Genomic DNA, 15,180 nt, shown 5'->3' on the forward strand with positions numbered 1-15,180 from the left:
TATTCACTGGAGTTTAGAAGGATGAGAGGGGATCTTATAGTAACATAAAAGTATAAATGGACTGGACAAGCTAGATGCAGGAAAAATGTTCCCAATGTTGGGCGAGTCCAGAACCAGGGGCCACAGTCTAAGAATAAAGGGGAGGCCATTTAAAACTGAGGTGAGTAGGAACCTTTTCACCCAGAGAGTTGTGAATGTGTGGGATTCTCTGCCACAGAGGGCAGTGGAGACCGATTCACTGGATGGATTTAACAGAGAGTTAGATAGAGCTCTAGGGGCTAGTGGCATCAAGGGATATGGGGAGAAGGCAGGCACAGGTTACTGATTGTGGATGATCAGCCATGATCACAATGAATGGCGGTGCTGGCTCGAAGGGCTGAATGGCCGCCTCCTGCACCTATTGTCTATGTTTCTATGTTCGCAGTAAAACGTATCAGCCACAAGGTGGAGCAGCTGCCCAAAGGGCAACAGGCCTGTTTCCTTGGATACCGCGTGGAAACAGGCCCTTCGGCCCAACTTGCCCACACCGGCCAACATGTCCCATCTACACCAGTCCCACCTAGCCAGGTTTGGCTCCAAACCTGTCCTATCCATGTGCCCGTCTAAATGTTTCTTAAAAGTTGCGATAGTCCCAGCCTCAACTACCTCCTCTGGCAGCTCGTTCCGTACACCCACCACCCTCTGTGTGAAAAGTTACCCCACGGGTTCCTATTAAATCTCCCCCCCCCCCCCCCATATCTTAAACCGGTGTCCTCTGGTTCTCGATTCCCCAACTCTGGGCAAGAGACACTGTGCGTCTGCCCGGTCGGTCTATTCCTGGCAACATCTTATACTCACTCCCCCACCCCACCCCCAAACCCCGTTTCCCTTTCCCCCCCCCAGCTATCCCCACCCTGTCCACCCCCTCCCATTCTACCCCTCCCCCGGAGGCCCTGATTCCCAACACCCGTCCCACATTGCCCCTCACCAACCTCTGTCCTTCCACCCCCTCTCCCCACTCACACACTGCCCCACCCCAAAACCCTGTGTTCCCCCATACCCTTGTACAATGCTCACCCAGTGGGTTCATACCCCCCCCCCCCCACTGTCCCTCTCCCACTGGGCACAGACCCCCCCCCCCCAACAACCCCGGTCAGAGGCAGAGACTGACCCCCACCCCCGTCAGGGACTGACCTTTGGACCAGACGGCGTGCTCCTCCTCGTGCTCGGGCGTGGCCATGTTGTGGGGTTTGCAGCAGTCGGGGATGAGGGACAGGAACTTGTCCGCCGTCTTCCCGTACAGGTCCAGCTCCTTCACCGCACTGCGCTGGCTCACCATCACGTGGCTGCACGGGATCAGGTACCTGGGCACAGGTGGGAGAGGTCACCGTGAGCTCACCCCCCCACAGCACCGCCCCGACCCCCCCACACCACCCCGACCCCCCACACCGCCCCGAACCCCCCACACCCCCCACACCGCCCCGACCCCCCCACACCACCCCGACCCCCCCACACCCCCCACACCACCCCGACACCCCCACACCACCCCGACCCCCCCACACCCCCCACACCGCCCCGACCCCTCCACACCACCCCGACCCCCCCACACCGCCCCGACCCCCCCACACCGCCCCGACCCCCCCACACCGCCCCGACCCCCCCACACCACCCTGACCCCCCCACACCCCCCACACCACCCCGACCCCCCACACCCCCCCGACCCCCCCACACCACCCCGACCCCCCCACACCACCCCGACCCCCCCACACCACCCCAACACCCCCACACCACCCCCCCACACCCCCCACACCACCCCGACCCCCCCACACCGCCCCGAACCCCCCACACCACCCCGACCCCCCCACACCACCCCGACACCCCCACACCACCCCGACCCCCCCACACCCCCCACACCGCCCCGACCCCTCCACACCACCCCGACCCCCCCACACCGCCCCGACCCCCCCACACCGCCCCGACCCCCCCACACCACCCTGACCCCCCCACACCCCCCCACACCACCTCGACCCCCCCACACCACCCCGACACCACCCCGACCCCCCACACCACCCCGACCCCCCCACACCACCCCGACACCCCCACACCACCCCGACCCCCCACACCACCCCGACCCCCCCACACCACCCCGACCCCCCCACACCACCCCGACCCCCCCACACCACACCGACACCCCCACACCATCCCGATCCACCCCCACACCACCCCGACCCACCCCCACACCACCCCGACCCACCCCCACATCACCCCGACCCCCCAAACCAACCCGAACCCCCCACACCACCCTGACCTCCCCACACCACCCTGACCTCCCCACACCCCCACACCGCCCCGACCCCCCCACACCACCCCGACCCCCCCCCCCCCCACCACCCCGACCCCCCCACACCACCCCGACCCCCCACACCACCCCGACCCCCCACACCCCACACCACCCCGACCCCCCCACACCACCCTGACCCCCCCACACACCACCCCGACCCCTCCACACCACCCCGACCCCCCCACACCACCCCGACACCCCCACACCACCCCGACCCACCCCCACACCACCCCGACCCACCCCCACACCACCCCGACCCACCCCCACACCACCCCGACCCACCCCCACACCACCCCGACCCCCCACACCACCCCGACCCCCCCACACCACCCCGACCCCCCCACACCACCACGACCCCCCCACACCACCCCGACCCCCCACACCACCCCGACCCCCACACCACCCCGACCCCCCCACACCACCCCGACCCCCCCACACCACCCCGACCCCCCACACCACCCCGACCCCCACACCGCCCCGACCCCCCCACACCGCCCCGACCCCCCCACACCGCCTGACCCCCCCACACCGCCCCGACCCCCCCACACCAACCAGACGCCCCCACACCACCCCGACCCACCCCCACACCACCCCGACCCCCCACACCACCCCGACCCCCCCACACCACCCCGACCCCCCCACACCACCACAACCCCCCCACACCACCCCGACCCCCCACACCACCCCGACCCCCACACCACCCCGACCCCCCCACACCACCCCGACCCCCCCACACCACCCCGACCCCCCACACCACCCCGACCCCCACACCGCCCCGACCCCCCCACACCGCCCCGACCCCCCCACACCGCCCCGACCCCCCCACACCGCCCCGACCCCCCCACACCAACCAGACGCCCCCACACCACCCCCCCACACCACCCCGACCCCCACACCACCCCGACCCCCCCACACCACCCCAACCCCCCACACAATCCCGACCCCCCACACCACCCCGACCCCCACACCACCCCGACCCCCACACCGCCCCGACCCCCCCACACCGCCCCGACCCCCCCACACCGCCCCGACCCCCCCACACCGCCCCGACCCCAACCACCGCCCCGACCCCCACACCGCCCCGACCCCCCCACACCGCCCCGACCCCCCCACACCGCCCCGACCCCCCCACACCGCCCCACACCGCCCCGACCCCCCCACACCGCCCACACCGCCCTGACCCCTCCACACCGCCCCGACCCCTCCACACCGCCCCACACCGCCCCGACCCCCCCACACCGCCCCACACCGCCCCGACCCCCCCACACCTCCCCACACCGCCCCACACCGCCCCGACCCCCCCACCCGCCCCACACCGCCCCGACCCCCCCACACCGCCCCACACCGCCCCACACCGCCCCGACCCCCCCACACCGCCCCGACCCCCCCACACCGCCCCGACCCCCCCACACCGCCCCGACCCCCCCACACCGCCCCGACCCCCCCACACCAACCAGAAGCCCCCACACCACCCCGACCCCCCACACCACCCCGACCCCCACACCACCCCACACCACCCCGACCCCCACACCACCCCGACCCCCACACCACCCCGACCCCCCCACACCACCCCGACCCCCCACACAACCCCGACCCCCCACACCGCCCCGACCCCCACACCGCCCCGACCCCCACACCGCCCCGACCCCCACACCGCCCCGACCCCCACACCGCCCCGACCCCCCCACACCGCCCCGACCCCCCCACACCGCCCCGACCCCCCCACACCGCCCCGACCCCCCCACACCGCCCCGACCCCCCCACACCGCCCCGACCCCCCACACCGCTCCGACCCCCACACCGCCCCGACCCCCCCACACCGCCCCGACCCCCCCGACCCCCCCACACCGCCCCGACCCCCCCACACCGCCCCACACCGCCCCGACCCCCCCACACCGCCCTGACCCCTCCACACCGCCCCGACCCCTCCACACCGCCCCGACCCCCCCACACCGCCCCGACCCCCCCACCCGCCCCACACCGCCCCGACCCCCCCACACCGCCCCGACCCCCCCACACCGCCCCGACCCCCCCACACCGCCCCGACCCCCCCACACCGCCCCGACCCCCCCACACCGCCCCGACCCCCCCACACCGCCCCGACCCCCCCACACCGCCCCACACCGCCCCGACCCCTCCACACCGCCCACACCGCCCCGACCCCTCCACACCGCCCCACACCGCCCCGACCCCTCCACACCGCCCACACCGCCCCGACCCCTCCACACCGCCCCGACCCCTCCACACCGTCCCACACCGCCCGACCCCCCCACACCGCCCCGACCCCTCCACACCGTCCCACACCGCCCCGACCCCTCCACACCGCCCCGACCCCTCCACACCGTCCCACACCGCCCCGACCCCTCCACACCGCCCCGACCCCTCCACACCGCCCACACCGCCCCGACCCCTCCACACCGCCCCGACCCCCCCACACCGCCCCGACCCCTCCACACCGCCCCGACCCCCCCACACCGCCCCGACCCCCCCACACCGCCCCGACCCCTCCACACCGCCCCGACCCCTCCACACCGTCCCACACCGCCCCGACCCCCCCACACCGCCCCGACCCCTCCACACCGCCCCGACCCCTCCACACCGCCCCACACCGCCCCGACCCCTCCACACCGCCCCGACCCCTCCACACCGCCCCACACCGCCCAGACCCCCCCACACCGCCCCGACCCCCCCACACCGCCCCGACCCCCCCACACCGCCCCGACCCCCCCACACCGCCCCGACCCCTCCACACCGCCCCGACCCCTCCACACCGCCCCACACCGCCCCGACCCCTCCACACCGCCCCACACCGCCCCGACCCCCCCACACCGCCCCGACCCCCCCACACCGCCCCCCCCGACCCCTCCACACCGCCCCACACCGCCCCGACCCCCCCACACCGCCCCGACCCCCCCACACCGCCCCACACCACCCCGACCCCTCCACACCGCCCCACACCGCCCCGACCCCTCCACACCGCCCCGACCCCTCCACACCGCCCCGACCCCACCACACCGCCCCGACCCCCCCACACCGCCCCGACCCCTCCACACCGCCCCGACCCCCCCACACCGCCCCGACCCCCCCACACCGCCCCGACCCCCCCACACCGCCCCACACCACCCCGACCCCTCCACACCGCCCCACACCGCCCCGACCCCTCCACACCGCCCCGACCCCTCCACACCGCCCCGACCCCACCACACCGCCCCGACCCCCCCACACCGCCCCGACCCCTCCACACCGCCCCGACCCCCCCACACCGCCCCGACCCCCCCACACCGCCCCGACCCCTCCACACCGCCCCACACCGCCCCGACCCCTCCACACCGCCCCGACCCCCCCACACCGCCCCACACCGCCCCGACCCCTCCACACCGCCCCACACGGCCCCGACCCCTCCACACCGCCCCGACCCCTCCACACCGCCCCGACCCCTCCACACCTCCCCACACCGCCCCGACCCCTCCACACCGCCCCGACCCCCCCACACCGCCCCACACCGCCCCGACCCCTCCACACCGCCCCGACCCCTCCACACCGCCCCACACCGCCCCGACCCCGCCCCACACCGCCCCGACCCCTCCACACACCGCCCCGACCCTTCCACACCGCCCCGACCCCTCCACACCGCCCCACACCGCCCCGACCCCTCCACACCCCCCCACACCGCCCCGACCCCTCCACACCCCCCCACACCGCCCCGACCCCTCCACACCCCCCCACACCTCCCCGACCCCCCCACACCGCCCCGACCCCTCCACACCGCCCCGACCCCTCCACACCGCCCCACACCGCCCCGACCCCGCCCCACACCGCCCCGACCCCCCCACACACCGCCCTGACCCCTCCACACCGCCCCGACCCCTCCACACCGCCCCGACCCCTCCACACCCGCCCCGACCCCTCCACACCGCCCCGACCCCTCCACACCCCCCCACACCGCCCCGACCCCTCCACACCTCCCCACACCGCCCCGACCCCCCCACATCCCCTCACACCGCCCCTTCCACACCTGCACCTATTTTCGATGTTTCTAGACCCAGGTTTGATCCCGACCATGGGTGCTGTCTGTACGGAGTTTGTACGTTTCCCCCCGTGAGTTTTCTCCGGGCGCTCCGGTTTTCTCCCACACTCCAAAGACGTGCAGGTTCGTAGGTTAATTGGCTTGGTATAATTGTAAATTGTCCCTGGTGTGTGTAGGATAATGTTAGTGTGCGGGGATCGCTGGTCGGCACGGACTCAGTGGGCCGAAGGGCCTGTTTCCATGCCGTATCTGTAAACTAAACCCAGCTCCAACCCTAACCTCAAGCGATGTGTGTGTGTGTGTGTGTGTATGTGTGTGTGTGTGTGTGTGTGTGTGTGTGTGGGTGTATAGGTGTGCGTGTCTGACTGTGTGTGGAGTTCACACTTCTCCCCAAGTACAAGTTTTCCCCAGGCCCCTGTTCCCCCTCCCCCTGCCCCCCAGGTCTTGCTCTCCCCTCCCCCTGCCCCCCACCGCCAGGGCTGTCGAGGGGAGGGTGGGTCGTGGCCCCGGCCTACCTGAGAACGAGTTGCAGCATGATGTCCTCACAGCTAAGGGTGAGCAGGGTCCGGAACAGACTGAGGGAGACCATGCAGAGCTGGGGAAAGGACACATCGCAGTTACAGGCAGACACGCAGGCAGCAAGGCAGCCGTGCCCACGGCCGCATACAACAGGGGGGTGGAGACGGGGAGGGGGGGGTGGAGACGAGGGGGAGTGGAGATGGGGAGGGGGGGTGGAGACGGGGAGGGGGGGGGGGGGTGGAGACGGGGAGGGCAGTTTGAGATGGGGAGGGCAGTTTGAGACGGGGAGGGCAGTTTGAGACGGGGGGGGGGGTGGAGGCGAGGGGGGGGGGGTGGAGACGGGGAGGGGGGGGTGGAGACGGGGGGTGGAGACGGGGAGGGCAGTTTGAGACGGGGAGGGCAGTTTGAGACGGGGGGGGGGTGGAGGCGAGGGGGGGGGGTGGAGACGGGGAGGGGGGGGGTGGAGACTGGGGGTGGAGACGGGGAGGGCAGTTTGAGACGGCGAGGGCAGTTTGAGACGAGGGGGGGGTGGAGGCGAGGGGGGGGGTGGAGACGGGGAGGGCAGCTTGAGACGGGGAGGGGGGGTGGAGGCGAGGGGGGGGGGGTGTCTCACCCTGGAGTTACTGCTGATGCGGCTGATGAGTGTGTCGAGGATGGTGATGTTGTCGTGCCGGTGCAGCACGATGAAGCGCAGGAAGGTTTTCAGCAGAGCCGCCTCGCTGACGGTGCGCAGGAACAGGTCCAGGTAGGCCGTGCTGGCGATCATCTCCTCAATGGAGGTCTGGGGGGGTCACAGAGGTGTACGCTCACCACACTGCACCCCGCACCCAGCCCATGGCACCACTCCCAACCTGCCCACCCGCACCCCGCACCTATCCATGGGCACCACACCGCCCCACCACACCCAACCTGCCCACACTGCCCCACCACACCCAACCTGCCCACACCGCCCCACCCCACCCCACCCAGCCCATGGCACCACTCCCAACCTGGGCACCACACCACACCCACCACCACACAGTCACAGGGTCACAGTGAGAGAGTCACAGTCACAGAGTCACAGAGTCACAGAGATACAGTCACAGAGACACAATCACACAGTCATAGAGACACAATCACACAGTCACAGAGACACAGTCATAGGGACACAGGGTCACAGTGAGAGAGTCACAGAGACACACAGAGACACAGTCACAGAGACACAATCACACAGTCACAGAGACACAGTCACAATCACACAGTCACAGAGACACAATCACACAGTCACAGAGACACAGTCATAGAGTCACAGAGACACAGTCACAGAGACACAATCACAGTCACAGAGACACAGTCACAGACACAATCACACAGTCACAGAGACACAGTCACAGAGACACAGTCATAGAGACACAATCACACAGTCACAGAGACACAATCACACAGTCACAGAGACACAGTCATAGAGACACAATCACACAGTCACAGAGACACAATCACACAGTCACAGAGACACAATCACACAGTCACAGAGACACAATCACACAGTCACAGAGACACAGTCATAGAGTCATAGAGACACAGTCACAGAGACACAGTCATAGAGACACAATCACACAGTCACAGAGACACAATCACACAGTCACAGAGACACAATCACACAGTCACAGAGACACAGTCATAGAGACACAATCACAGTCACAGAGACACAATCACACAGTCACAGAGACACAGTCACAGAGACACAGTCATAGAGACACAATCACACAGTCACAGAGACACAATCACACAGTCATAGAGACACAGTCACAGAGACAGTCACAGAGACACAGAGACACAGTCACAGAGACACAGTCATAGAGACACAGAGACAGTCACAGAGACACAGAGACACAGTCACAGAGACACAGTCACAGAGACACGGTCACAGAGACACGGTCACAGAGACACGGTCACAGAGACACAGTCACAGAGACACAGAGACAGTCACAGAGACACAGTCACAGAGACACGGTCACAGAGACACGGTCACAGAGACACAGTCACAGAGACACAGTCACAGAGACACAGTCACAGAGACACAGTCACAGAGACACGGTCACAGAGACACGGTCACAGAGACACAGTCACAGAGACACAGTCACAGAGACACGGTCACAGAGACACAGTCACAGAGACACAGTCACAGAGACACGGTCACAGAGACACGGTCACAGAGACACAGTCACAGAGACACAGTCACAGAGACACGGTCACAGAGACACGGTCACAGAGACACAGTCACAGAGACACAGTCACAGAGACACAGAGACAGTCACAGAGACACAGAGACACAGTCACAGAGACACAGTCACAGAGACACGGTCACAGAGACACGGTCACAGAGACACGGTCACAGAGACACAGTCACAGAGACACAGAGACACAGTCACAGAGACACAGTCACAGAGACACGGTCACAGAGACACGGTCACAGAGACACGGTCACAGAGACACGGTCACAGAGACACAGTCACAGTCACAGAGACACAGTCACAGAGACACGGTCACAGAGACACAGTCACAGTCACAGAGTCACAGAGTCACAGACACAGAGACACAGTCACAGAGACACAGTCACAGAGACACAGTCACAGGGTCACAGTGAGAGAGTCGGTCATTGGTCAGGTGGGAGAGCATGCTGCCTTACCTTGTGGAGTGCAGGGCCCATGACTGGCACCAGGAATCCATTATGCACGTACTCCACCAGCTGGTTCCGGACCAGGGGATGGGCTACCTGCACGGAGAGGAGAGCAGAGGCTCCGGTCACCACCTGCCCAACCTGCTCCCACACACCTAGGGTCGCCAACTGTCCCGTATTAGCCGGGACATCCCGTATTTTGGGCTAAATTAGTTTGTCCCGTAGAGTTGCCCTTGTCCCGTATTAGTAGGGTTGCCAACTTCCTCACTCCCAAATAAGGGACAAAGGGTGACGCCACCGCCCCACGTGACCTCACCCAGCCAGCGGCCATGTGCTCCCGCTCCACTAATGGCGGCCGCCCGCTGGTACATCCCCAGGGCCTGATGGTCTACATCCCAAAGTACTCGAGGAGGTGGCCCTAGAAATCATGGATGCATTGGTGATCATTTTCCAATGTTTTCTCGACTTTGGATCAGTTCCTGTGGACTGGAGGGTAGCCAATGTAACCCCACTTTTTAAGAAAGGAGGGAGAGAGAAAAAGGGAATTATAGACCAGTTAGCCTGACATCGGTCGTGGGGAAGATGCTTGAGTCGATTATTAAAGATGTTATAGCAGCCCATTTGGAAATCAGTGACAGGATCGGTCAAAGTCAGCATGGATTTATGAAGGGAAATCATGCTTGACTAATCTTCTGGAATTGTTTGAGGATGTAACAAGTAGAATGGATCAGGGAGAGCCAGTAGATGTGGTGCATCTGGACTTTCAAAAAGCCATTGACAAGGTCCCACACAAGAGATTAGCGTGCAAAATTAGAGCACATGGTATTGGGGGTAGGGTATTGACATGGATAGAGAACTGGTTGGCAGACAGGAAGCAAAGAGTAGGAATTAACATGTCCCTTTCAGAATGGCAGGCAGTGACTAGTGGGGTACCGCAAGGCTCAGTGCTGGGACCGCAGTTATTTACAATATATATTAACGATTTAGACGAGGGAATTAAATGTGACATCTCCAAGTTTGCGGATGACACAAAGCTGGGTGGCAGTGTGAGCTGTGAGGAGGATGCTATGAGGCTGCAGGGTGACTTGGATAGGTTGGGCGAGTGGGCAGATGCATGGCAGATGCAGTATAATGTGGATAAATGTGAGGTTATCCACTTCGGTGGTAAGAACAGGAAGGCAGATTATTATCTGAATGGTGTCAGATTAGGAAAAAGGGAGGTGCAACAAGACCTGGGTGTGTTGTACATCAGTCACTGAAAGTAAGCATGCAGGTACAGCAAGCAGTGAAGAAAGCTAATGGCATGTTGGCCTTCATTGCAAGAGGACTTGAGTTTAGGAGCAAGGAGGTCCTACTGCAGTTGTCCAGCGACCTCGAGTACTGTGTGCAGTTTTGGTCTTCTAATTTGAGGAAGGACATTGTTGCTATTGAGGGAGTGCAGCGTAGGTTCACCAGGTTAATTCCCAGGATGGTGGGACTGTCATATGATGAAAGAATGGATCGACTTGGCTTATCTTCACTGGAATTTAGAAGGATGAGAGGGGATCTTATATAAACATATTAAGGGATTGGACAGGCTAGATGCAGGAAAAAAGTTCCCCATGTTGGCAGAGTCCAGAACTAGGGGTCACAGTTTAAGAATAAGGGGTCGGCCATTTAGGACTGAGATGAGGAATAACCTTTTCACCCAGAGTTGTGAATCTGTGGAATTCTCTGCCACAGAAGGCAGTGGAGGCCAATTTATGGGATGTTTTCAAGAGAGAGTTAGATTTAGCTCTTAGGGCTAATGGAACCAAGGGATATGGGGAGAATAAGAAAATAACTGCAGATGCTGGTACAAATCGATTTATTCACAAAATGCTGGAGTAACTCAGCAGGTCAGGCAGCATCTCGGGAGAGAAGGAATGGGTGACGTTTCGGGTCGAGACCCTTCTTCAGACTGATGTCGGGGGTGGGACAAAGGAAGGATATAGGTGGAGACAGGAAGATAGAGGGAGATCTGGGAAGGAGGAGGGGAAGGGAGGGACAGAGGAGCTATCTGAAGTTGGAGAAGTCGACGTTCATACCACCGGGCCGCAAACTGCCCAGGCGAAATATGAGGTGCTGCTCCTCCAATTTCCGGCGGGCCTCACTATGGCACTGGAGGAGGCCCATGACAGAGAGGTCAGACTGGGAATGGGAGGGGGAGTTGAAGTGCTGAGCCACCGGGAGATCAGTGGCGTTAATGCGGACCGAGCGCAGGTGTTCAGCGAAGCGATCGCCGAGCCTGCGCTTGGTTTCGCCGATATAGATGAGTTGACATCTAGAGCAGCGGATGCAATAGATGAGGTTGGAGGAGGTGCAGGTGAACCTCTGTCTCACCTGGAAAGAATGTTTGGGTCCTTTGATGGAGTTGAGGGGGGAGGTAAAGGGACAGGTGTTGCATCTCGTGCGGTTGCAAGGGAAAGTGCCCGGGGTTAGGGTGGTTTGGGTAGGAAGGGACGAGTGGACCAGGGAGTTGCGGAGGGAACGGTCTCTGCGGAATGCAGAGAGGGGAGGGGATGGGAAGATATGGCCAGTGGTGGGGTCCTGTTGTAGGTGACGGAAATGTTGGTGGATGATATGTTGGATCCGCTGGCTGGTGGGGTGGAAGGTGAGAACGAGGGGGATCCTGTCCTTGTTGCGAGTGGGGGGATGGGGAGCAAGAGCGGAGCTGCGGGATGTAGAAGAGACCCTAGTGAGAGCCTCATCTATAATGGAGGAGGGGAAGCCCCGTTTTCTGAAAAACGAGGACATCTCGGAAGCCCTAGTCTGAAACACCTCATCCCGGGCACAGATGCGGCGTAGACGGAGGAATTGGGAGTAGGGGATAGACTTTTTGCAGGGGACCGGGTGGGAAGAAGTGTAGTCCAGATAGCTGTGCGAGTCGGTGGGCTTGTAATAAATGTCCGTCACTAATTTTTCTCCTGTGATGGAGATGGTGAGGTCCAGAAACGGGAGGGAGATGTCAGAGATAGTCCAGGTATATTTAAGGGCAGGATGGAAATTGGAGGTGAAGTGTATAAAGTCAGTGAGTTCTGCATGGGTGCAAGAGGTAGCACCAATGCAGTCGTCGATGTAGCGGAGGTAGAGTTCGGGGATGGGGCCAGTGTACGTCTGGAACAGGGATTGTTCGACGTACCCGACAAAGAGGCAGGCGTAGCTAGGGCCCATGCGAGTGCCCATAGCTACGCCTCTGGTTTGGAGGAAGTGGGAGGAGTCAAAGGAGAAGTTATTGAGGGTAAGAACCAGCTCTGCTAGGCGGAGGAGAGTGTTGATCGATGGGGATTGGCTGGTTCTACGGTCGAGGAAGAAACGGAGGGCTTCGAGACCATCCTTGTGGGGGATGGAAGTGTAGAGTGACTGGACATCCATGGTGAAAATGAGGGAGTGGGGGCCTGGGAACCGGAAGTTATCCAGGAGATGGAGAACGTGTGAGGTGTCTTGGACGTAGGTGGGGAGGGATTTGACCAGGGGGGATAGGATGGAGTCGAGGTAGGTAGAGATAAGTTCGGTGGGGCATGAGCAGGCAGAGACAATGGGTCTGCCGGGAAAAGCAGGTGAGGGGTTCTGATGATCAGCCATGATCACCATGAATGGCGGTGCTGGCTCGAAGGGCCGAATAGCCTCCTCCTGCACCCATTTTCTATGTTTCTATGATTAAACCCGAGCTTGTAACCCACTCACAGGGATCTGTTATTTTATGTATTAACCCCCTGAACTCCTGGATCATATCCCTGCTGGAAACCCACACCCATGGATTTGTTACTCTCTATATAACCCCCCACCCCCCTCCGACCCATGGATTAGCCCCCTGTATTGCTGAGCCCCCCGTTTGCTGAGGGGGTGGGGGGGCGAGGGGGTGGGGTGGTGAGGGGGTGGGGCGGCGAGGGGGTGGGGCGGTGAGGGGGTGTGGGGGCAAGGGGGTGGGGTGGTGAGGGGGAGGGGCGGCGAGGGGGAGGGGTGGCAAGGGGGTGGGGCGGTGAGGGGGTGGGGGGTGAGGGGGTGGGCGGTGAGGGGGTGGGGCAGTGAGGGGGCAAGAGGGTGGGGGGGCAAGAGGGTGGGGCGGCGAGGGGGTGGGGCCCTGAGGGGGTGGGGGTGAGGGGGCGAGGGGGTGGGGCGGTGAGCGGGTGGGGGTGAGGGGGGCGAGGGTGTGTGGGGGTGAGGGGGTGGGGTGGCGAGGGGGCGAGGGTGAGGGGGTGGTGGGGCGAGGTTGTGTGGGGGCGAGGGGGGTGAGGGGGTGGGCGGTGAGGGGGTGGGGGTGAGGGGGGCGAGGGTGTGTGGGGGTGAGGGGGTGGGGCGGCGAGGGGGCGAGGGTGGGGGGGGTGAGGGGGTGGGGTGGCGAGGGGGCGAGGGTGAGGGGGTGGTGGGGCGAGGTTGTGTGGGGGCGAGGGGGTGAGGGGGTGGGCGGTGAGGCCCTGAGGGGGTGGGGATGAGGGGGTGGGGGGCGAGGGGCGAGGGGGTGGGCGGTGAGGGGGTGGGGCCCTGAGGGGGTGGGGGTGAAGGGGCGAGGGTGAGGCGTCGAGAGGGTGGGGGGGTGAGGGGGTGGGGCGAGGGTGTGTGGGGGCGAGGGGGTGGACGGTGAGGGGGTGGGGCCCTGAGGGGGTGGTGGGGGGAGGGTATGTGAGGGTGAGGGGGTGGGGTGTCGAGAGGGTGGGGGGGTGAGGGGGGGGGGGGTGAGGGGGTGGGGGTGAGGGGGCGAGGGTGAGGGGGTGGTGGGGGGCGAGGGTGGGGGGGCGAGCGGGTGGGGCGTCGAGAGGTTGGGGGGGTGAGGGGGTGGGGGTGAGGGGGCGAGGGTGAGGGGGTGGGGTGTCGAGAGGGTGGGGGGGGTGAGGGTGAGGGGGCGAGGGTGAGGGGGTGGTGGGGGTGGGGGGCGAGGGTGGGGGGGCGAGCGGGTGGGTCGTCGAGAGGTTGGGGGGGGTGAGGGGGTGGGGGTGAGGGGGCGAGGGTGAGGGGGTGGTGGGGCGAGGCGGTGAGACCGGAGTGGCTCCTACCTGGATGACGGCGTTGCAGAATTCCAGTGAGTTCATGAACATGGTGATGGAGGAGACCCCCATCCAGTCCTCGCGCCGAAGGGCGTGCCAGTCGTCCCCCCGCACCTCGATCTTGCGAGGCAGCGAGGAGTAAAGTGCACTAAGCCCCGTGGCCAGCACCTGGAGGGGCAGACACACTGTCATGGAGGCAGAGAGATATGGAGTCACAGAGACACGGAGACACAGAGTCACAGACATTGAGTCAGGAGGTCATAGAGTGATACAGTGTGGAAATGTGCCCACACCGCCCACCATGCCCCACCAACAGTAGTCCCACCTAGTTCCTCCCACCTCCCTCTCCCCAGCCCATTCCTTTTCCTTCCCCTAATCTCAACAAGCTCCCTGCCTCCCATTCCCCCTCTCCCACCTCAAACATCAGTGGTTGACAGCAAGCAAGATCACAGGACCTGGCTTAGCTGACAGTCCACGTCATAAAGCACAGAAACAGGCCGCTCAGCCCCATGCATCCCTGCTGCCCCCCCTCCCCCCCCCACCCCACCCCTCTTCTAACCACTACCTGTGCCCCGGCAGGTTGCCAATGACCACCAAACCCACACATCTCCAAGTCGACAACGATAACGGGTTATCTGTCTGGCCACTGTTT

General features: G+C 64.4%; 1 protein-coding gene across 4 annotated transcripts in view; it reads right to left on the reverse strand.

Annotated features, from left to right (window-relative positions):
* The window catches only part of fhip1b (FHF complex subunit HOOK interacting protein 1B), an 88,148-nt gene that overhangs the window by 16,993 nt on the left and 55,975 nt on the right, over nt 1-15,180 (reverse strand). For 3 of the 4 annotated variants that reach the window (XM_078401928.1, XM_078401929.1, XM_078401930.1), the window contains exons 4-8: nt 14,538-14,696; nt 9,535-9,621; nt 7,480-7,647; nt 6,863-6,942; nt 1,174-1,343 (exon numbers count right to left, since the gene is read on the reverse strand). In XM_078401928.1, coding sequence (XP_078258054.1) covers nt 1,174-1,343; nt 6,863-6,942; nt 7,480-7,647; nt 9,535-9,621; nt 14,538-14,696 — 664 coding nt within the window. The remainder of the gene's footprint in view (nt 1-1,173; nt 1,344-6,862; nt 6,943-7,479; nt 7,648-9,534; nt 9,622-14,537; nt 14,697-15,180) is intronic. The other variant, XM_078401931.1, reaches the window with a different exon arrangement.

The sequence above is a fragment of the Rhinoraja longicauda genome, chromosome 7 (assembly GCF_053455715.1).
Source record: "Rhinoraja longicauda isolate Sanriku21f chromosome 7, sRhiLon1.1, whole genome shotgun sequence".
In the NCBI taxonomy this organism is placed as follows: Eukaryota; Metazoa; Chordata; class Chondrichthyes; order Rajiformes; family Arhynchobatidae; genus Rhinoraja; species Rhinoraja longicauda.